This window comes from Trachurus trachurus, assembly GCF_905171665.1.
Source record: "Trachurus trachurus genome assembly, chromosome: 4".
In the NCBI taxonomy this organism is placed as follows: Eukaryota; Metazoa; Chordata; class Actinopteri; order Carangiformes; family Carangidae; genus Trachurus; species Trachurus trachurus.
The window spans coordinates 8207149-8231781 of NC_139898.1; the positions used below are offsets into that span (position 1 = coordinate 8207149).

The window sequence follows — 24633 nt, forward strand, 5'->3', positions numbered from 1 at the left end:
ACTGATGTGGAGCGGTTAGCCACCAAGACGGTCGTAAATTCAAATTGTACAAACATGGTCTGTCAGCTTTAGATGCTTCAACTTTAGAATCAAGTTTCTGATCCAGTTGAACGCTAGCCCCTGCTGAGCCCTATTTTGATAATCAAGGATGTAATTCTTGCAAGCAAAAATAGCAAATGAACTTAAAACAGCTTTTACACTGTAAATATTTTTTTTTTACCACAAACTGCAATCCCCAAATCTCTAATAGTTAAATCAGCACCCCCTCTATCTGTCAGTTAGCATTCATCTCAGCTAGGTGTTCAATGTTTTCGCTTTTGCGCCGGTCCAAGAATTTCACCGTGCACGCAGAGGCTCATGGGAAATGTAGTGTGAAAACACTTTGCTTTCCGAAACTCCTCGTAGTCCCTTTAACTTCAGTTCAACAAACAATCAATGGACAGCTGCTCCATCTTTCTTTCTTTTTTGTGTCATTGTCATGTGAGCCACTAGACTAATTTGAATTTCCCTCCTAGGGATGAATAAAGTATTCTCTACTCTACTCTACTCTACATATCCTACTAATGGAGCAGCCTGATTGGTTGAACCAGTACTATTAAATGCCTTTTAATGAAAACACCATGTTCTTCCTTTCTTCTTTCAGTGTGAGTGACAGTGGGAGCTCGCAGGGCCTATCTCAGCCATCCACTCAGACCACACAGTACCTGAGGGCCGACACTCCAAACAACGCAGCCCCAGTGACCAGTAAGTCATTTTCCTCCCTCTGCAAACCACAACATTAACCCCATAATCAATCATTTTCAACATCCAGAACTGCACCCAAGAAGTGCTAAAATAAATCCATAGAGTCAGCCTGTCCAGTTTTTTTTCCTCCCCTCACACTGGCATCCCAAAATGTGCATGCTTCTCCAAATGCAATAATCAACTTTGAATGACCCAGTTAGCTTAACTACTGTCATAAGATTGTAATGAAGAGCACAGTCCCAGCAGTGATGTTCTTTCTTTTTCTCGCTATTACCCTTGTGACCTATTACTGTCTGATCAATGTGTAAGTGTCGTAACTGTGTGCTTTGCGTCAGTTTGCACCAAGTGTTCAGCAGTTAAGGATGTACAAACAGTCTATTATATTGGATTTGGCAGAAACCGATCCACTGAAATGATGTAAATATAGAACATGGTGGGAAACGCATACAGTAACAAAATTAGATTAAAGCCTAAACATTATACTTGTCTACCTCAGAAGTGTGTTAGTTGCTCACTTTTGCCATTTAATCTATTGGCGTGGCTGTTTATTAGACAGTAAGTGAATCTCAGGCGAAGCACACTGCCTCTAACACACTAACAAGGTCTTTGTTAGTTGTTGTTGGTGTTAGGTAGCAGCGTGATTACTCACCCAGCCCTAGTGCTCTTGGCTTGTACTCACTGTAATTATGAGGTGAGTCTGCATTGTATTAGTGGGAAGGGGGAATAATCTGGCAGACTTTGCAGTATAAACATTACACACGGCAGTTTATGTTTATCATGCGGATTTGGCCTTTAAATTACAGTCTAAGTGCAGCAGTAGGGCCATGAAATGAGAGTGAGGGTTGCCATGATCAAGCATCACTATGGTAACCACAGCAGCTCCAAATGTGACTTTTTTCTACTAATACTAATACTTCCTATTAGTCAGTTGTCAGTTTAATGTTTCCTGTGCCTTTTAGACTCTGCTCACACCTGGTATTAAACATCTGTTCAGCTCGTGTCACAGATGACGCATCTTAGACCTGATCACTCGGACCACATTCAGAGGTGGTCGGCCCACATGTGACCATATTCTTTAAGCAGTGTAAATGTCAATGCATCTTGTACCACACTGAAGGAGCAACTCCACTGCTGTCCTCTGTCACAGTCTGATTTGTACCAACACAGTTTCAGTATGAACTGAAAACATTTTATTATTTCAAATTGATAAAACTTAATTTTGTTGTGCGTAGTGCGTGAAGTTCCTCAGCTTTTTCTCTCTCTCCAATTTTCTCATTGACAACTGACCTCTCTGTCAAATGGTTAAAAACAACAGTGTGAATGGGCACACTGATCACTGAACACACATGTTAATGATACATTAATGTCCTGTTCATGTCTTGGGTACCAGCAGTTAACACATTCTTGGTAGTCAGTGTCTGTCCCATTTGAAGGAAATAGTCCAACATGGATGTGGAGCAGAATGAGAAACTCAGTCTGTTCATTATAAAATGGTTCACAGCTTGAACCTGGCAGTTTTATGTCAGTACACAGACGGGAATCATGGGAAAACAGCAGTTCTGTAAAACCACAACATTTTGTTTTCACTTGTTTGTTTTTAAATAGATTAAACAAAGGAGATGCAGCTTAATTAGTGCAGCTTGTGTGGCTGTAGCTGATTGGAGCAAGATCGACCTACCAGCACCTTTTCTTTTTAAAGATTAGTCATTAACAAGTTCTATCTTGTTTGTCTAATTGGTACCAAAAATCATTTTACCATTTAACAGGGAGCCAGGGGCCTGACCAATACTTGTTACAGCGAATTGGCCTCGTACATCAGCACCTTTATAATGATTTAGAAACAGGAAACAATTACATGTTAAATCCAGTAAGAGAGCAAAAAGTCCAACAACTTTACTTGAAAATAATTGCTACTGTCTGAGAGAGGCCTATCCTCCTAGGATTGATTTAATTAATTACATTATGCTGTAATCAATTTGCTAAATTGAACAGAACTGGCCTTTCAAGTATCCCATTCAAGTAATCAACAGGAACCAGACAGTACTTTGTCAGTGAGGTCTGTAGGGTATTTCCAGTTTTATGCAGAGTGATACACAGACAATACTACAAATGTTCGACTCTTTGGACCATGACATGATGACGACTCTTTTTCAGTTTGGGGAAACCTCCTCCTGGTTCATTTTGGGGGATGCTTTTCATACGTCTTTGTCAGTGTATGATCCACCATCGCCCTCTAGTGGATACAACACATCTCACCTCCTGTGCATTTGTTTGACCCACTTGCCTTCTCCTCATGTCTAACGCTTTGCTGAACGTGTCTTATTTGCACCACCATCCACCCAACTCCTGATGGGCAAGTTTACCCATCTTGCACGCATGCCTGGTTTGATGGATGATTCTTGTATGAGCTGAAGATTCACAGCCACAGTACACGTCCATCCATTCATCCGGGTCATGTTGTAATTTGAGTGAGCTATCCATTAAAACACCTCTTTCTCACTCACTTTCTCCCACCCTCGCCCCCCTCTCCCTCTCCCCCCTCTTGCCATCAGACAATCACCCTGGTTCTGCACCCATACTCCAGCTTGCTGCCTCCTCCTTCCAAAACCCTGGTGCCCCCCCTCATGAAACCAAAAGTAAGTTACACCGAGGCTCTGAGTGACAACTTAAGACTATAATGTTGTCATACGCACTGTCAAAACACCTGCTTTTCTGAACTCTACACTTCCTGGGTACATACTGTGTATGTGTTGTTAGAGCAGTGTGAACAGCAGGGTAAAGGAAAGAAAAAACCTCAGTAACTAGAAGGCTACACTTGCTCCTGGTGACTAATTTGATCCCCAAAATCCTGATCAATGGGTCTCACCCGCTTCATACTAACCTGCTTCCTCACTGTCATCAGGCAGCTTGTTGTGTTGTGTGTTGTACATGCAATACGTCTGTAGGCGTTTGGTGTTTAAAGGGTCCTCTGGCAACTTGCGATGAACATTTTTACCCTTTCAGGATATTTTTGTAGACACATCAGTCACTGAATTGCAAAAAAAAACAAAAAACAAACCATACATAAGTGAAATCTCAGTGATTGAAAAACTTCCTACAATTAACAAAAGGTAAACAGACATCACATCTGAATAATTCATATTGTTTGAGAAAACATAACTGTTACAATTTCCATTTTCCCAGGCTGATGATGAAATGATACTCTTTAACTTCAACATGTTAGCATTGACAACCCCTGCATAATTTTGACTCCTCAGCTTAAAGGGATAGTTCACCCAAAATTCAAATTTCACTCATTATCTACTCACCCTGTTGTCGACTAAGGGCTGGGAGTCCTCCGTGCCTTCTCTGAGTTACAGCAGGATCCGTGCCGCACTGCATGTCCATATGACGGTTGCAAATGGGCCTCACTTTTCTTCGTCCAAAAAGACACACCAAAAATAATACCTCCATAGTGCTCGTCTGTAATGTCCCTCTTGTATTGAAGCCCCAACATGAGAAATTGTTCCGAAAAAATTTAAATAATACCCCTTTCCCACTGGCCAAAAAACCCGTTTAAACCCGCTAACAATCGGCTTTTGGTGGCAGTGGGAAAGGCGCACTGAGCCGCGTCAACCCGCGTCGACGCGGGTCAAACGACTCGGCAAGCGACGCGGGTTAAAATCGCCTTTAATCGGCTCGGCTCCGAACGGCTTGCAGTGGGAACGCCAGACCCGCGTCAACCCGCTAATTTACGTGATGACACTGAACGTTACGTGACGCTACGTCATCGCGCCGGTCGCGTCTCATATCACGTACCAAAACAAAGCTCTGCTCTGCTCTGCTCTCATCCGAGACTGGGATCAAAACATCAGAGAACACTGACCAAAAACGATAGAAAAAAAGAAAAGAAAAGAAGCGACAGTCTGTTTAACTGACGTGTTGTGCCGCGGAGGTCCGTCATCCGGCCGCAGCAGACTCTCTGTCCTCCGCGGTCCTGGTGCTCCAGGTCAGCCAGCCAGAGAGTCTGCCTCGGCGGAAGGACACTCCGCGGCGGGCGGCTGTGGCATGACTGTGTGTGTCTCTTGCACCGCGGATGAGAGCGGGGCGACTGGTTTATGCTCTGTCTGATCCCTCAGCGGGGGGTCAGACTCGGCTCATTTTGGTCAATGGGAAAGGGGCCAAATGCCGATTGTTAGCGGGTCGACCCGCGTTTAAAAAACCCGCGTCGACCCGCTAATTTTAGTGGGAAAACGGCTTAAGTATATATTTTAAAGGGATAGTTCAACATTTTGGCAAATTGGCCCATTGCCATAATCCCTATAGTCATAGCAGTAGGTTCGTTACCTTTATTTGTCGGTGTAAGCTATTTTTAGAACGGAGGAGCGGAGCGGCAGGCTGTTCAGAGCTACACTATGGAGGCTAATGGAATTTCTTGGTTTCCCTCATCAAACTCATCAAATACAAAATCCCAAAACTCCAAAACGCTTTCGTGGACAAGTTGTGAGCTGCACAATCACCACGCTATGAGATAATAATAGAGCGTTACGAGACAGAGTTGTTTTAGAGGGAAATTCATGCAAAACCGCTGATGCGCGTTGCGTTCAGGGACAGTTTTTCAGCAAGCAGACTCTGTATTTACCTCGAAAACGGCTCCGTTTCGTAACATTCCATTATTATCTCATAGCGTGGTGATTGTGCAGGTCACAACTTGTCCATGAAAGCGTTTTGGAGTTTTGGGATTTTGTATTTGATGAGTTTGATGAGGGAAACCAAGAAATTCCATTAGCCTCCATAGTGTAGCTCTGAACAGCCTGCCGCTCCGCTCCTCCGTTCTAAAAATAGCTTACACCGACAAATAAAGGTAACGAACCTACTGCTATGACTATAGGGATTATGGCAATGGGCCAATTTGCCAAAATGTTGAACTATCCCTTTAAGCTTGTTTGTAGCGGATGCTCCCAGCACTGCCCTTCCTGGTCCGTCTAAATCTTGCGAGATTTAGACGGACCAGTAACTCAGAGAAGGCACGGAGGACTCTGAAAATTCTCCCAGCCCTTAGTCTACATGAGGGTGAGTAGATAATTAGTGAAATTTGAATTTTGGGTGAACTATCACTTTAAGATCAGTGTTGCTTATAAATGCTGATGAAGTGGAGTCTGTATGGGTCACGGATGAAACACAGACATCCTGTCAAGTCAGTTAACCTGGAGTCACCCCACATCCACCAATCCTATACATTTAACATCAGTGTCCTAGGTCCAGACAGTAAAGAGATTAAAGTCCCCCGATTACCATCTCTGCAGTCTCTGTTATTAACAGCTTGTGTGCATTTGCACATTTTATAGTTCATCTGTATCAGAATTTTTTTCATCAGTAACATGGTGCTGTTATGTTTCAACCTGCAGGGGGCAGCGTTGACCTGCATTGTGCCACTCCAACACAGTTACCATGTAGCAGCAGAGATTTGAAGTAGTTTATTACTTGTAGTATGTCAGCACTGTATCTTCGAACATGGACAAGTTGTGTTTGAAATGTAATCGAATACATGTACACATCTCACATATTCTCATACTAGAGTAAGAACTTTTGTACAAAGCATCAGATGTAGCACATGAGAACAAGAAAAGGTTTGCTGTCATCGACCGTGGTTGACCTCACTAGCAGTCAGCTGCAGACACAGGAGTTTACACAATGTTACCGCTCATCACCGACATGCTGTGTGTACACGTGTTGATAGAGGGGCTCATGTTTATACTGTTTTATTATCTATGTGCAGATACTGTAGGCGACTTTAGGTGTATATGTATACAGTATGTAGGGACTGTCCTACCTCAGTCAGCAGTTAGTGACAGTGAGTACATAGGAAGGTTATGTAATGACAGTGCTGTAATACAGGACTTTGCATGAAGTTGCCTTGATGCAATACAGTATGTGTAGGGTACTGTACATGTACGTACATCTTGCTGACTGTGTTTCTTGTAATTGCTGGAATTCTTTGAATTCATGTGGAGATTTGTGTGTTTTAGAAGAAATGTAGTGTCACAGGACATATGACTGTAGAAAGTGATGCAAAGCAGAGGTTGTTTTCTTGTGCTGAACCAAGTTAAAAGACTTGTCAATCAGCCCAAAAGTGTTTCATTTACATTTGAATCATGTGTATCTTTGATGTAACGTATGTGTTTTTTCCATCTTCACAGGCTACCCATCTCTCCGTATTGAGAAGAATGACCTGAGGAGTGTAACTCTGATGGAGGCCAAAGCTAAAGTGAAAGACATCGCCATCTCAAGGGAGAGAGTCACACTGCGAGATGTCTTGCATGAAGGTATTTTACATCACTGTTTTTCCTCTGCAAAATGACTTCCATATTCTTCAAATGGAGTGGGAGTATTATTTCAACAGTGTCACAGAGAAGCTGAAGACAAATTCAGAGAGTTTGATGAGCACTTCTTTGAAGAGCCAAGAGCACAGATTGTGTCATGTGGTGTGGTTACCATGATTTCCCCTTTCTCTGTTCACTAGTCTAGCTTTGTATGTGAGATGTGGTTTTGAGTGGCAGGTCAGTGGAGAGGTGGCTGTAATTAACATTGTATATCACTTAATACCACACACAGACATCGTATATGGTGCATTCAGAAAGTCTTCAGACCCCTTCACCTACTTCTCATTTTGTTATGCACAGTGTTGTCCCAGGTCACACTAGTTTAAAGTTCAACACATACAGATGTGAAAATAGATAAATGAATATCACATGAACGTGACATGGTACGTTTTTTTTTTTTTTAAATAAACAGTCTGCTGCTCCTTTCAGGAGAACCTCCTTCTCCCTCCACCAGCCCTAAATCTATGACACTCCCAGATTTAAAGAGGAACTATGCAGGATTTGTAGATTAACTGTGCTACATTTTTACCGTAATTAAACAGCTTTGGAGTAATTGTGATGGTTTAATAAATGGCTTGACTTGATACGAGGGAGAATGGAGGCTCTCTGCCTTCCACGTAGCATGTCTTGGCTGAAAACCAACCTTGCAAGATCGGGTGTCCCAGATCTCGTCACCGCCACACAAACGCATCCCGTGAACTATAATCTCTTGTTTATGATGATTAAACTACACAGATATACAGGTCGTAACATTGTATACGATATAGCATTATCTGACTACCGCTCTATAGATTGATTTCTCACTGGCTTCGTTGTAAATAAATGTACATGGTCAGGAGGAGGGTTAACAAAACAGCGGTAAAGAGACCAGACTTGCATTGTTCCTCTTTAAGGAATTATTGTACCACTAAAGAATGAGTTACCTTGAACACTCAGTGTAAAGGCCCCCACACACCGCCCCGACACGACGCCGACGGCCTCTTGTCCGACGAGTCTGTTGCCTCTCGTCGGACACAGTCGGGAGAAAGGAAGCAGTGAAACACACCGCCCTGACTACTGCCGACCAGAGCGATTGATATAACAGAGTGGCAATACTCCCTTAGGACTCCCATAGAAATACAGAGTAATTTTAAGTCATAAAGTGGTAATAATCTTTGCCATGTAGCCTACAGTAACCATGTTGACTTAACAAAATAAAATTTAGTAGACTGATTGGTTCATTGTAAAACATTTATTTATTTACGTAAATGTAGTGATTTCAGTACGTAGCCCAGAGGCAGCCCTGCTCACTTTTCATTCAAACAAACTAATGCGGCTGCCACAGTTGTTAAATTTCATCAATGAGACCAACATTAATCTCCTAAAAAGAATTTAACCAGCCAGCGGTAAACCTCTAAAGCGTGCAGGATCCCCCGGGAAGAGGACGGAGCTTGACCCCGGCAGATCAGCTCAGTAGAGCGGCTGCTGCCGCTGTGACAGCCGCTGCCCTGGTCCCTGGTCGCGGCTTCCACAGACTCAGCACTTCTCCCAAAACAAACATCGGAGCAAATTTCCTAGCAAGCATAAACTGAACACAGACTCTGGATTAAACTGTGACGTGTTACCAGCGCTAAAGCCAGAATTAAAAACAGTTTTTAGCAGCTCCGTTTCGCGTCGGGGTTCTATACTTCCTGTCGGGTTTTATTTCTCCATAACAACCTCCGAATTATACATTATCCCTTACTTACTCCTCTTTTTATTTTATGTGCCATTTTTACTGTAGGGCAGGCCAGAGCGATTGATATAACAATTGCTCTGGGGCAGGCTAGGACACCGTTTGCTTACTGTGGTCACTTCCGCCCCTCCCACACACCGCGCTGATTCGCACCTTGCGTGCTGCTCAGCTCGGCACAGAGCTGTGCGCCGTGGTAGCACATACACAATGAATGGGTTTGCCGCCGCCTTCCGCCGCTTGCCGCGTTCGGTGTGAAAGGCCCTTAACCTGGCAGCACAATTTCCACCTGTTTGTTCAAATCTGCTCCAAATGCTGACACAAACTAACTTCAGCACTAGTAGTTGTGTCTGCATCACAGCAACATACTATTGATGCTGGGCTGTGTCCATGGAGACATCATCCAGTCTCACCATTGTCAACACCATCCGCACTCACATTCGTCATTTGTAAGTGTTCACAAAAAATATGGAAGTATTCAATGAATGACTTTCACTGAACACACCCCATGCACAACACTGGTTTTATTGCAGTTTTATGCTCAAACCATTGTAATTCATCACTCCTCATAATTTACTCAATATCCCATAATGACGGAGCTAAAACAGGATTCTGTTTTTCCTGCGGATACTCCACAGGAAAATGTGGAGCATCCTACAGGAAGATGTGGAGCATCCTCCATGAATGTCTTTACTTGTTTCAAATCCGCCTTATATTTACACTTGAGAACTTCAAGAAGCTGCAGAGGATGATATCTACATCCTACATCTGGAGGAGGACGGTTCCTAGAATTAAAATCAAACGCCTTTACAATGTCCCTCAGTGTGGCAGAATGAAGCTCTCTGATTTTCAGTTGTATTATTTGGCCGTTTACTCCGGGGCAATATGGTCCTGGCAGATAGAGCTAGTTAACTCCCCTGCTTGGAAACAAATAGAACCAGCAGCAGCAAACATCAGCTGTGCTGCTGGCCAGCACAGACCACTACATGAAGAACGGCACCAATCATCTCTTTATTAAACACATGTCTAGAATCTGCTCTGCCACTCAGACACATTTTATAATAGATTCATTGATGCAGCTCACAGTAATACTCCCATCCATACTAACCCTGCCCTCCCGAACACTAATATAACCAAGATGTGGCACAAACAGGGAATTATTAAAAGTGTTGACCTTTACAGGAATAACAAATTAATCTCCTTCCACCTCCAAACTCATTTCTTTTAACATTTACAAGCAGGGCAATTCACAAGTAATTTTCAGGGAGGAAACTCTTCTCCCGTAAAGCGCTTTCCAGTTGAAGAAATTCTTAAGGATGCCAAATATCACTCAGGCAATTTGTCCTCTACATACTTTAGGAATCTGTGCTTTTACTCAAACTAAAGCCCTGAACACAAGGACCTAATAGGAGTAATACATGGCTGTGTTTTTTAGGATGGTGTCTGGGAATCATCGTGTGAGCAGGCACTGACGTTAATAGTTATATGTACCAGGCACCATCAGCTGTTGTGGACCAGTTTTATCTACACAACCGATTTTACACCATGGAGGACACTGGAGAGCATAAATAATATACATTTGTGAATTTCAGAGCTGGGCTGGATGCAAAATGGTGACAGCTAACTGTATTTATAAGATCTGCAAATATGTTAAATTAAAACGGTATTTGGGCTTAGTAATGGAGGATTGAAGCTGCAGGTACAGTTTATTAAACTGACTGAGTTTCAGTAATAAATCTAAGGCTTTGTGATGGATGGAAAAGTACAAATCCTCCCCCTTGGTCCCTTAGGCTTTAAGAAATTTCCTTGTACATGGCATCAGAAAAAACAATGTTCAATCCCAAAAGAAAACTGTACCTCTTTGTAATCGCTGCCAAAAGTGTTTCGACTAAAACCCGAGTGAAGGGTCTGAAAACAACGGTCTTGCCCTTTCAACAGGCTGCAAAATGTGAAACAACACACACACACACACACACACACACACACACACACAATGTACATAACGAGCAGTTGCTTCCAAGCTGGCCAGTTGAACAAAGTGTGTCTGCGGAGGGAAAGTCCAACCCTGTGTGTAACACTGGTCCCAAGCACCATGTATTTGAGCGAGTACAAAACATATTTGTGGAGAAACACTCACTCTAGCATATTGTGTATTATAATTTTTATGTTTCATTCATTTGACTTTACAGAAAGATTGAAATGAAATATAGAGAAAATCAAAGGCAGGAAACATAACAGTGAGAAACAAGACACACAGTTAATCAGAGCTAATTACAAAGATTAGAGGCACACAGATAAAGTGATAATGAAGTAGGGAATTTCACTGATATTGGTCAATAGAATCTAACTGGAAGAAAGTAGAAGGAGCTTGTATTTATACACACACACACACACACACACTCAGACACACACTGAATAGCTGCTGTCAGAATGACTTCACATCATGTCAGTGCTCAGTCGTCTGTAAGCCTTAACCCTACGCCTGTGCCACTGATAACTTTGTTCGTTCTTTAAATACATTCCTTGAATATTCTCGGGGCCGACGAGCAGCAGCAGCAGCTTATGACTTAAATATTAATGAAAGTTCATTTTGTGTGTCCTTCACCTCGGTGTAGATATGAAATACATCAACTTGAAGCATAGAGAAAAGCTGTCGGAGGAGGGGCATCAGAATAAGCCACAGTATAGAATCAACACAGTGGCTCTTTGACCAGTACAGACATGCCGGCTTTAACTGTGTTGTTTGCTTTCCTGCGTAGCTGTAAAGTTTAGTTCAAATAGCCTTGAAATAAAAAAACAACCCTGCCAAACGTATGCATGGAGAAGCTTACAATAGAGCAGCTGTCGCAACGTGTGCAACTCATCTGAGTCCAGCATATTTATTCAATTGAAATATCACAATTTCTTAGTGAATGGGCTCAGTGTCTCTGAATAACAAACATCTAAAGAACCTCTTAAGTTTAATTATAGATGTGTTACTCGGGAAGACCTCTGGCTACATCAACAACAAAGCTGTAAATCTGGTGTGGTTATATCAACACAAATACTCCTGCTTGTTTTCCATATTGTCAGTGACCCTGAGACAGGTGCAAGCAAAATTCAAACGTTGTTACACATAAACAGTGTTTCCAGGTCTGACGAGACAAACACTGCAGTTTGATGTTTGTCAGGCTCCTGTGTAGGGACGGGTGACCACCATACTGTATTTTTTAAGGTTGAATTATGAACATTGCCCTCACCTGTAATATGATGTGATGTGTTTGTGGTTAGGAACAACACAAGGCTCATAGTTTACAATGGTGTGAACATGAATGCTGCTTTCTTTTCCTCGTCAGATCAGTGTCAGTGAAAACCTGCCATGAGCCTAATATAGCAGACATTTGTTCCTCCTGAGGCATGTTACATATTGACAGAAAGACATTTCTAAATCTCCCTGGCTGGCTGAGTATCAAAGGTAAACATAGCACTTGTGTCTTAGTTTGGCTCGATCAGTCCACCTTCACACTTTAGACGCTGGATGCTTTTGGAGGCGATTCAGCGTCGTCATGGAGTGATGATGGTATGGAACAAGACTGTACTTCACGATCTGGAGATTTGCCCACACTGGGGTTTAGTGTGGCTATGTGAATGACGTAATAGTTGCCCAAGGGCGACTACAACACAACACAGGAGAAAAGTGTGGGTGTTCTGTTTTTAAACGCCACTTAAAAAACCCTTAGTGGTTTATTGTCATTGTTTATAAACATGGGTAGTGTTTTCTGCTTGAATTGTAATTTTGCCTAAGTTTTTTTTTTTTTTTTTTTTTTTACATACAATACAGATTCTCTAAAATGAATATCTCAATGTATTTATTATAGCATTATAGCATTAACATAACATGTTAGCCAGTCTTCTGCAGAGATGTTCATTACCACTAGTTGCTCTGAGTTTTTCTGTCATATGGTTTCCAAATGATGCATATACTTGCAAAACATTACATCATATCATCATGGGCAGTGTTAGCATGTTATCTGATTGCCCTGTGTTACCTCTACACTGTGTTGATCAATACCCTAATAACTATTGATTGTCTATCTGCTGCACCCTGATATCTCACCTCTTGCAATAAGGCGAGGAGCTTTCAAAGCTTGTGAGAATTTGTACTTTTAAAGGGTGTGGTGATCAAATATCTTTGAATGCAAAGCTGCTGCCTGTTCCTCGCGCTGGAGACCTCACCATGTCACTTTGCTTTGTTTGTTTGAAAAACCTTTTGTTTCATTTCACCTTTTTCCCCTTTGTTGGATAGTCCTATCAGAATATATTCGAATTAAAGCAGAAGTAAGCGATATGTTTGTGTTAATATAAGTCATAAATAGTTATATCTTCCGACAGCAATCACTTACATAGAGTGTTTGGACCGAAACACGGGTCTCTCAGTCACTCTGCTCTGCTCTGAGCCGAGGAGAAAACATTTATCGTATCCTACAGTTTTTATCCAATGAGGAGAGAGAACGGCATGCAGGGCTGTGTGTGCAGCCAAGGGATGCCGTGAATGTGGTGACGTAGGGACGAGGACTGTTATGGTGCGTTCAAGGCAGCCCGTAACTCGTGTTTTTCCAACCTGTGAAGTCGTACCAGTTTGATCTGGTGCGAGTTCACGGGTCGGAAGTTATGAGTGGCCGTTATAGTGACTTTCACAGGTAAAACAGGTCGGAAAAACACGAGTGGGTTGCCTGGAACGCTACAAAGTCGTAAGTTGTGACTAAGTTGTGACCGTAATTTACGGTTTCAAAAGCCTGCCTGGAACGCAGCATTAGCCAAAACGACCGGATCGGCTTACTTCTGCTTTAAATGTTACTTGGAATAATAAGAAAAGGAACATACACGATCTATAGGCCACGTGTTGGAGGTGATTGAACTCTGTGTGAGTTCTGTTTTTGGGAGCCAGCAGGTTCGGACAGGCTTGATGAAGGAGGTATGGGCAGGAGGGAGACAGTAAAACACTCACCCTGTTGTTATGTGTCGTCTCTTCGCCTGTCGAAACACAAGGCCTGGTTAGCCCGAGGGCTCCGATTTTTTTCCTAAGTTTACGTTGATGGTTTATGTTCTGAAATGGTGTTCACCTCAGTGAATAGTCCTGGGAGCAATGGGGTGACAGTTTATACAAAGGAGGCGATGAACCCGCTCACTTGGCCTTTTCACGTTGTATGTCGCTCTGAATCGTTCCAAGTGATGAAAGCTCCTCTGAGCTCCTCTGAATGGCTTCTGTCAGTGAGACAGGAGTCAAAACTGCCTAATGCTGGTGCAAGACAAAGCATTTTAAGCACAGGCCTGTCTCTCCCTGCTCCGTCCACAGATCAGCCAGGCATGGCAGCCAGTGAGTGAGGTCACATTTCAATCTTTGAATGCAAGGCCTTTGGCTTTCTGACTCCTGCCCTTTTCCTCTAATAAAACATGTGGTTTTGTCTTTGACAGGCACGTTTGGCCGCATCTTCCACGGTGTGCTGCTGGATGAAAAGGACCCCAGTAAGGAGAAGCAGGTCTTTGTGAAGACAGTGAAAGGTAGGTGCTGCGCCCTGGCTGTGATCAGTTTACTGTACAGTTGTGGACGAAACAAAAAGTATTGTCATGCTAAGTGTGTTTTAATGTGTAAGTCGCTGTGGGTTTTCTAGGAAGTGTGGTTTGGCAAAGGGAACAGTGTAACGCTCAGAGAACGTCATTAGACTGAGACATCATTGTAATGTCACAGACGTAGGCAGAATGACAACGGTCAGTAGATTGAAACATACTAACAGACCTCAGCCGACGGTGTGCTTTTTTTTTTTTTTTTTTTTGAAAGTGAGCATCATACATTGTTCACCAAACACTTGTCTATCAGAAAAAGTAGTTTCTTTTCTAATGGCTGCAGCAGATTGCTTTACATGGTTTCAGTCCAGTAAACATGCAGACAAATTTGACAGGGAATGAGTTATAGGTCTCAGTCACGCTGCTGGTTTTGCACGCCAGCGAAAGGCCGCCTTCATGTTGGACTGTCATGGTGTTTGTTAGCAGCATGTGTCAGTTTTCTCTGCCAGTTGCCTTCTGACCTCTCCATTCTCTCATGTTTACTCAGGGAGGGGTGGATACCACTCAGCGAACAATATACTCATGCCAGTCCTGGCTTTGTTAAACTCTTGACTTCCTCCTCATGCTTTTTTTGGGAAGGGAACAATACGGCTTTCCATAAGTGTCGCATGATGGCAAAGGTGCATAAGGATTAACATTTGGCAAGAGCTAGTTTCCCCATTGCAAAAGACTCTTGGAAGAGGAATCTGTGCAAGGAAACCAATTAAAAGAATATCAAACAGTACACGGAGTCACAGTAAATCTAACCATAGCGTTCCAGCTGCTACTGCAAACTAGGGTTTGGCCGTAACAAGGTCACTACAATCAGATTCTGTCTCTGATAACATTCATAGATCATGCGTCCGAGGTGCAGGTGACCATGATGGTGACTGAAAGTTGCAAACTCCGTGGACTTCATCATAGGTAAGTGGGAGTGAAATTTTTCTATTTGATTTAAGGATTTGAAATAAGTCAAAGTTTGTTATTAGTTACCTAATAATAAAAATAACAAACCAACTACCCCCAAATCACAGTGTGAACCTGTAACATGCTTATAGACACGATGTCTCCATCATCACTGTTTTCGTACTTATTTTCGTAACGTTTTCAGCTCTGAAAGTAGCTGCAAAAGTTCTGGTTTACTCCAAACCCGCCACTGTATTCCGTCAGAGCATTTCCTGTGGTCGCCTTGTTAAAAGGCTCGGTTTGAAAGCTGATGAAAGAAGACCACATGTTTACTCATCCAGCAGATACTGTAACATAGACTGAACAGAGCAAAACATGTTTTTTTCCAACATACACGTGTTTTGCATGCTGCATTGTTGCTCCTTATCATGTGGCGATGAAATTATTGAATGATAGCAGCATCAAATGTCATTTGCAGGTTTGCACCTTTATTATTGTACTGTATCTGTCATTGCATTGGCCTGCTCCCTCTCTTTTCCTCTTTTTGGAGTCAGCAAAGTTGATAAGATTTGCTGACTTCCTCTTCCACCGTTTGGAGGTCGACTTCCGCGAGCCCGTTTGACCTGCAGCCACCTGCTAAAACCAGTTGTATATTATTTATTTCCATTCCTGAGTTGGTCTTTCTCCCTGTCTCCAGAAATCTGTTGCCCATAAGCCATGTGTGCACGGAGGACGGAGAGAAGCCCATGGTGCTGCTGCCTTTCATGGCTTGGGGGAATCTCAAGCTGTTCCTGCGGCAGTGTAAGCTAGCTGAGGCTAACAACCCACAGGTGAGGTTTCCACATTTTTCGGAGCTTTAAGTCCCTTATTAAACCATTTAGACAAACGCTTCAGTGCAAATCAGGTATGGCACCACATTGAGACTTTTATGAAGCTGTTAAAATAAATCCCCCAAATTGGAAGAAGAGTCAGATTCTATCTGAGCGTGGAGCCTGAAAGAGTTTTTTGTGTGTTTGCGTCAATCAGCACTGAGTAGCGCCTACCAGAAAACTACTGTTTGCACTGTTATTAGAAGGACAGTTGATATAGTCATAATACCACAGCTCAGGGCAGAGATTTACATTTGCCATGTAAAGACAATCAAGCTTTTGAATGGGCTAACCTCAGGGAGTCTTTGATGTGCTTGGCAAAGACACAGCGCAGATCCAACCGATCAATCACCTCAGAGAGACAGACGTAGCAAACACTGCACAATCACAAGATGAAGCTTGCCGTTCATCCACATTAATCAAGACCTCTTTGTAAAGTCTCAGGTAACACATCAGCACTTCTGGTCTCAAAAAATCTCATTATGTAATTTTGGCAGTGTCTGGAGACAAAGACATAGTCATTAAGTTGTGCCAGCGCAAGAAACGTGGAGCTATAAATCAGGAATGTATCGGTATGGAGGAGATAAAACAGTGTGGGAGCACAACACCACAGAGTGGCATTCATTTAATTCTGAGAGTGAACATCTGTTTTGGGAGCTAAATCTGGGAGGGAGGTACATGTTGAGTGTTGTTCCACTGCTGTCATTTTTCCACTGAAACCACTTGCATGGTGCTTGAATTTCTAATACCAGCACCAACACCTTGGTTTGGCTTGAGCTGTTTATTTAAAATGTTCTTATCTCAGTTTTCTGTTGCCAAGACTCTTGTTTTTCTGTGTTGTGAGGATTAATTGATTTAGGTGAAACCAAGGTGTCCACAGTCAGATAAGATTAAACAGACAACACATTCCTGCTTTCTGTGGCTCAGCCAGAGTTCATGCAGCTGCCTCTAGTATTCAGAAACATGAAGGTGTGCATTAATGTGTGATGCTGGCAGTAAAGGAGCTCTGCTCAGCTATACAGGATGTTTATATATACTCTGTTAGCAGTGAGGGGTCTTTCTTTCTCTGTGCAGTGCTCAGTGTTTTCTCAGACACACCTGCTGGCGAGGCCATTGTCTACAGGCCTCAGTAGCTGCAACCACACACATACACACACACACCAAAACACACACACACACACACACACACACACACACACACACACACACACACACACACACACACACACACACACACACACACACACACACACACACACACACACACACACACACACCAAAACACATTTCTTTAATGTCAGACTCCTGCTCAAACCTCAAAAGAGGAACTTTATGAACACTGTCTGGCAGATCGTTTTCCCTCAGTTGCATACAATATTGTTTATCAATATCAATTATATGATTATACGCATCAGTGTTGCTATTATGGACTCAGCCAAGAAACCACAAGTGTGCAGCCATGCTGAATCTCATGGCGATGTTAACATGCTAATGTTAGGCAGGTGTAACATTTACCATGTTTACCTTAACTTAGTAAGTAAAGTATGCCTTTATTTATCCCACAATGGGGAAATTCACAGGGTTACAGCAGCAGTACATACATACAAATACATTCACACAGTGCACACAGTAGTGGGCTGGTAAAAAAAAAAATATATATATACATACATACATACATACATACATACATACATACATACATACATATATATATATATATATATATATATATATATATATATATATATATATATATATATATATACAGCGGGGAAAATAAGTATTGAACACGTCAACATTTTTCTCAGAAAATATATTTCTAATAGAGCTATTGACATGAAATTTTCACCAGATGTCGGCATCAACCCAAGTAATGCACACATACAAAGAAATCCGAACATTAATGTCCATAAATTAAGTTATGTGTAATAAAGTGAAATGACACAGGGAATAAGTATTGAACACATGAAGAAAAGGAGGGGCAAAAAGGTATGGAAAGCCAAGAAAACAGCTGGAGTTTGTCAGTATTTAGAATGTAATCCAGTCTCCTATCAGTACAAAGTAATATCTGCTGGTTTAGTCCTGATTGATGCCTTTTAAAAAGGTTTCTCACCACCAAGGTGTCAGACAATAAGAATTGCATGGTGGGCAATGGCAAAGAGCTGTCTGAGAGCTGTCTAAAGACCTACGCAGCCAAAGATTTCAAACAGAAGAGTCAAAACAATAATCAGAAGGGTTCCCTAACAGTCCAGGACACTGGTGGAGAGCTTCAGAAAGATCTGGAATCAGCAGGTACAGTTGTTTCAGAGAAAACAATAAGTAATGCACTCAACCATCATGGCCTCCATGCACACACACCATGCAAGACATGGAGGCCATGGCAGTTGAGTGCATTACTTATTGTTTTCTCTGAAACAACTGTACCTGCTGATCCCAGGTCTGTCTGAAGCTCTCCACCAGTGTCCTGGACTGTTAGGGAACCCTTCTGATTATTGTTTTGACTCCTGTTTTGCAATAGTAAGGTTGTGTAGGTCTTTAGACAGCTCTTAGACAGCCCTTTGCCATTGCCCACCATTCAATTCTTATTGTCTGACACCTTGGTGGTGAGAAACCTTTTTAAAAGGCATCAATCAGGACTAAACCAGCAGATATTACTTTGCACTGATAGGAGACAGGATTACATTCTAAATACTGACAAACTCCAGCTGTTTTCTTGGCTTTCCATACCTTTTTGCCCCTCCTTTTCTTCATGTGTTCAATACTTATTCCCTGTGTCATTTCACTTTATTACACATAACTTAATTTATGGACATTAATGTTCGGATTTCTTTGTATGTGTGCATTACTTGGGTTGATGCCAACATCTGGTGAAAATTTCATGTCAATAGCTCTATTAGAAATATATTTTCTGAGAAAAATGTTGACGCGTTCAATACTTATTTTCCCCGCTGTATATATATATATATATATGTAAGACAAACAAGATACAGAGAGATGCAAAAGATATAAAAAGAGTTATCAAAATATATAGATTTACATATACAGTGCAGTTAGCAGTAACATTTTGCACACTGACAATGTTGATTTGCACTCGACATAAAATAAAGAAACATTAAATGAAGAAATCACCAAAACGTGCTACCATGTTCAATTAAAGTCCATCCAATTACTGTTGATTTGTTTCACTTAAAACACAAATGTGAGGCTCTTTAAAGCATTAAAAGTGAGGCAATCATCATGGCAGCAGGACCTTTGCATGTTTTTACCTAATTTTATGTCAATCCATCAAATAATTGTCATGATATTTTGCAGAAAGCCAACGGATAAAATCTGATACAACTGTGCTTGTCTGAAGACACAAGTGAATAATTGTTTCATCAACAACCTTGTAGTTGTCCTTTTGCTTTCTCTTTTTAGTTCTGCAGACTTTTGCAGGAACCCCCTGTTAGTTCTGTTTTTCGCTTCACTGGCCTTACACTTGTATTGAAAGACTGAAATAGTCTTTGCATGTGTAACTCCATCTTTGACCTCGGGTTGACTATCTCGCAATGTAAAGGAAATAAGAACAATTTGACTCGGAGGACCAATTTCACCACAGTAATTTAGGTCGTCTGCGGTCTCCCGTCCCTCAGCCTCCTGTTTTTTATTTTATTTTTCCTGCCTCTGCCTCACAGCTTTACATCATCTCTTCCCTCGTTTCCTTCCAGGCCATCTCGCAGCAGGACCTGGTATACATGGCCATCCAGATTGCATGTGGAATGAGCTACCTGTCTCGCAGGGAGGTCATACACAAAGACCTCGCCGCCAGGAACTGCGTGTAAGTGTCTCCGACCTGGCTCGTAGCTGTCATCATTTATCCACACTTCTCGCTGTAGCTTTCAGGTGATTTGGCTTGGAATTTAATTTCTAATAAAGTACTGTGTTTTTTTTCCTGTCCCGACAGCATCGACGACAACATGCAGGTGAAGATTACAGACAATGCCCTCGCTCGAGACCTATTTCCCATGGATTACCACTGTCTAGGGGACAATGAGAACCGGCCTGTTCGCTGGATGGCCCTGGAAAGCCTGCTCAACAACGACTTCTCGAGTGCGAGCGACGTGGTAAGAAGTTTACAGTTTACTTAGCCCGTATCTCTGAACTGTATTATTTCCTTTTTCTGAAGGGCCTTAAGAGATTAAATATTTTTAGGGCAACTAACACAGAAAAGGTGATGCAGGAAATGACACCAATTGTTTGCAAGCCAATTTTAGACAGTTGGTCAAGGTATCAGTAATAAGGGAGTAGCTGTGTCGAGCGCCGTGTGTCTGTGGCTCTTCCCTCTTTCCTGTCTCAGGATAGCGAGGCGGGTGCGGCGGTAGCAGACGGGAAGCCTCACAGATCCTCGGAGACACTCAGACACCAGTCAGACATGCCACCACCCCTCTGCATTCCTCATACAGTTACGCCGCTTCGTGGCAAACCCCCCCCCCTTCCCCTGGCACTTAGAGTAAATGGACGGCATGCATTAATGACAAACCTATCCTGAGAAACAGTCCAGACACCGCTGCGCAGCATCAGCAGCGCATCACACTGCGTACATGCTACTGGTACCCCCATAAACACTCCTTAAGTCAGCGGTTACGCACATTAGCGACCAAGCTGGACAGGATGACAGTGGCTGTCGGCATGTTCAGGCCTCGTTGGAAATGTTGGCAGTGACCTGATTGGGGAATCGGGTGATTACTGTACAATGTGTTTTTCCTCTGAGAGGCCTCCCGTTCCCGCGCCCTCTGTCCTCAGTCACTCCCCACACTTCCTTTAAAGGTGCTCTGTCACCCCACTAAAGGTTAGGACACTCTAACAGACACTTCGCTCTGCACATTATTTGTTCATAAGCCGCTGTCAGGTCAGTCAGCATCGGCATTTGTCTTTTTATTGTAGAAGAAAGTGTGACTCACACATTTCTGCACACCTCCTACTGTAAGTGACCTCAGACCTTCATAGTGGAATAACACTGGTGAACATGAACGGGTAAGTCCTTGTTCTGAGTGAGAGGTCACTGTAAACATTCAGGGTGGAGGACCCTCGCTGACATGGGAGCATGAACCCACAGTGTCCTTTAACATAACTGTCACTCTCCTGTTTACTTTGTGTTTTTACAGAAACTTGCAGCAATGAGTTATATTCTGCGTAAATTTTTCAATATAATTTCCTTGCATTGTTTTCTGCGGAACATTTTGTATTTGAATGCAAGTAGGAGGCGCAGGCTTTCTGCACCACATCTATGTTTATCCTGTTTGATAATAACACATTTAATTGTGTTGATTTTTATTTAGAATATATTGTCAGCGATTGTTCAGCCCCGGGCTCAGTGTTAAAATCACGTGTTGTGTTTTCACAGTGGGCCTTCGGAGTGACCCTGTGGGAACTGATGACCCTGGGTCAGACCCCCTACGTCGACATTGACCCCTTCGAGATGTCGGCCTACCTGAAGGATGGGTACAGAATAGCACAGCCTATCAACTGTCCAGATGAACTGTACGTTGATTTGCAGAGCACACACACACAAATACAAACACTACATTTTCTGAGTCTAATACATTTGTGAGAAAATAAATACTCCTGCACAAGTTCGGTCAGTTCGGTCAATATATACTTAATCATAGAAGTTTAAGCAGTGGTAGCAGTGTGTAGGCTGAACAACAGACATACTTCATTGTATAATACAATGGCATCACAACATTAAAAAACACAGGTGTTATTCATAAATTAAGTAAATTTCAGAAGTCATCACTCCAGATAAAACTATTAACAGATAAACTGATAAGTGAGAGTTTTGATAAATAAGTGTTCAACTAAGTTTCCAAACAAAAAAGCCAAACAAGTCCCTGACCCTTCAATTTTTCAACAGTTTTTAGCTTTTCTTTTTTTACATTATTTTAAATGTAATATTTTTGAGTTAATCTGTTGGCCAGACTAAGCATAAAACTGCTACCCTGTCTGATGAGACATTTATCACTCTTGTTTGACATTATATTTTTTCAAAAAAATTCATTGTATTGAGAATATAGAGCAAACTAATAGTAAATTATTCTGGAGGAATAAAAACAGAAACATTTGAAACAACAAAATAGTCTAACATGTGGGTCAGCCTGCCTCAAAAATGAGCTCCAATTTAATAAGTTGTCATTTGTCACCTGTGGCTGGTCATGAGCTACTATGGTAACACATGTTCTTGTACCTGACGGTGTAGATAAGTGACCACTGCAGACAGTGGACTCGAAGTTTGGTGGTGATGCAAACGTGTGTATGTTTAGCTGCCCGCTCGTCTTGTTATTGCAGACTTTCACCCAACGCAGCGCGGTGTTACTGACACACTGTTTATGTAATACCAGAGCAGAGTCGAACCGAAATATTCGGCTGCTACCAGCATTGCTTAATGCAGTGGTTCTCAAACTTTTTTGGTCATTCGTTGCTTGTCCAAGGTGGGATCTTCAAGCCCCACCTCATCTATCTATCTATGTATCTGTCTATCTGTCTATCTGTCTGTCTGTCTGTCTGTCTGGGGATGCTGACAGCTGACAGCTGACAGTTTCCTCATTACTAAGCCTTTGCCACCATCCAATCCTCCTTCACTCACGGGACAAAGTCTTTTGGACATATATAGGCCTTTATTATGTTTTTCCTCTCTTTATTTCTAACTGACTGGTTTCCGTTTTTGCCTGTAGGTTAAAAAAAATTGCACGCACCTGATTTCACGTTTGCCTACTGGCAAAAACGGAAACGTGAGCGAGCGAGCCACAACAGAAACACTGGCCGTCTGTGTTTCTCTCGCGGCTCGGTCACTCTCGATCCAAAATAAGGAATGTTATATGAAAACAGAAAATGGAGAGAAAAAAAACTATACGCCGATACCACGAAATGGAAACATGATCATTCCTGTGACCAGTGGTGTCGGCCCGGACGCACTGCCCACTGAACCGAAGCGCAGCGCCCTGGAGCGGAGGCAGTTTCTGATCGGCGTCTGTTCTAGTTGTCAAGCTGGACAGACCAGGTCGTACCAGACAGGAAGTCGGGCACAGAAAAGGCGAGAGAATCCGGTCAATTTTCAAAATAAAATAATGAAATGATGATTAATTAAGTTGTTACTTCGTCTATAAATATTTGTCAGTTGCGTCTGCACACGAGATACACACACACACACACACACACACACACACACACACACACACACACACACATTCATACAGAGCTAGAGACAGACCTGTGTGCGTGGAAAACCGAGTACAGACGGGTATAGACGCGAGTGGAGTTGTGTTTGACCGGCGCGGAGAGAGCAGGAGAAGCTGCTCCCTACGCGTCCAGCCAAGCACCTGCGAGGACGCGCGCTGAGCTTCCGCGGCCAGTGCGTCCGGGCGTGTCGCACCCCACCTGTCATATCGCTATTCCCCACCAGTGGGGCCCGCCCCATAGTTTGAGAAGCACTGGCTTAATGTGAAGCTTATCAACATCCTGCATCTGTCGAGAAACGGAGCATAGGCGTCATTTTCCCTCCACGGCGTTATTATTTACAGAGTACTTCCTCAATATCAAATTTGAAGGAGGCTGTCACCCTCTCAGTGCTGGGTAATAACAGGGGACTTCCTGGCTCGGTCACGGCTGCGATGGTGGATTGACCTCTGAGGCCTGATTGACTTGAATCAGTGAGAGTTTGAGATTTTGGTGATGGGAACAAAATCCATAATAGTGTTGTTTACAAGTCTGAAACTGCGGCCTTAACTTCCTGGGGAGAGAATTCTTTATGCTGCTCTCTGATTGGTCCATCGCTGCGTTCTGCGGTCCGTTATTTCTGTATAATGACCGTCGTCAAGTATAAGGCTGTTGCTAGGGACGCCGCTCTGATCGGCACAGCACAGAAAAGAGAAACTATGCAGGATATTTACCTTATGTTTCATTTCTACCGTCATTAAACAGCTTCGGACTAACAGTGATGTTAGATAAATGACGTGTAACTTGTTACAGAGAGAGTGGAGGCTCCTTCCACATCCTGGCTGATTGATTATCAAAGGCTTCAAATGCACGAACGGGAGGAGGCTCAGCAAAACAGTGGCCGTGACCGGACATGCAGATTTGTTAAATGATGCAATTAAAAATCGATGAACATCGTATACTCGTAAACCGTGTAATAAGCGGGATAATGTATAGTTCGGAGGTTGTAAACAATACTTCCTGTCGGGGTTTATTTCTACATAACAACCTCCGAACTATACATTATCCCTTACTTAGCATTAGTGAATTAATGAAGTTCTAATAATTAACATTTTGTTTATTTTCTATATAAATGCTCCTGCTTGGTCAGATCATTCACAGCCATGATATTCTCCTCCACTTTTATGCAGATGATACACAGTTATTCATCCCTGTGTCCTTAGTTATATTTAAGTGTAACTATATTTTTTGTCACTAGGCCCAAAAA

General features: G+C 42.5%; 1 protein-coding gene across 3 annotated transcripts in view; it reads left to right on the top strand.

Annotated features, from left to right (window-relative positions):
• Positions 1 to 24633, top strand: part of ryk (receptor like tyrosine kinase) — a 45118-nt gene that overhangs the window by 18814 nt on the left and 1671 nt on the right. For 2 of the 3 annotated variants that reach the window (XM_083970587.1, XM_083970588.1), the window contains exons 7-15: positions 644 to 744; positions 3297 to 3380; positions 6924 to 7049; positions 14272 to 14358; positions 15255 to 15324; positions 16004 to 16136; positions 19883 to 19992; positions 20119 to 20278; positions 21559 to 21695. In XM_083970587.1, the coding sequence (XP_083826713.1) occupies positions 644 to 744; positions 3297 to 3380; positions 6924 to 7049; positions 14272 to 14358; positions 15255 to 15324; positions 16004 to 16136; positions 19883 to 19992; positions 20119 to 20278; positions 21559 to 21695 (1008 nt within the window). The remainder of the gene's footprint in view (positions 1 to 643; positions 745 to 3296; positions 3381 to 6923; positions 7050 to 14271; positions 14359 to 15254; positions 15325 to 16003; positions 16137 to 19882; positions 19993 to 20118; positions 20279 to 21558; positions 21696 to 24633) is intronic. The other variant, XM_083970589.1, reaches the window with a different exon arrangement.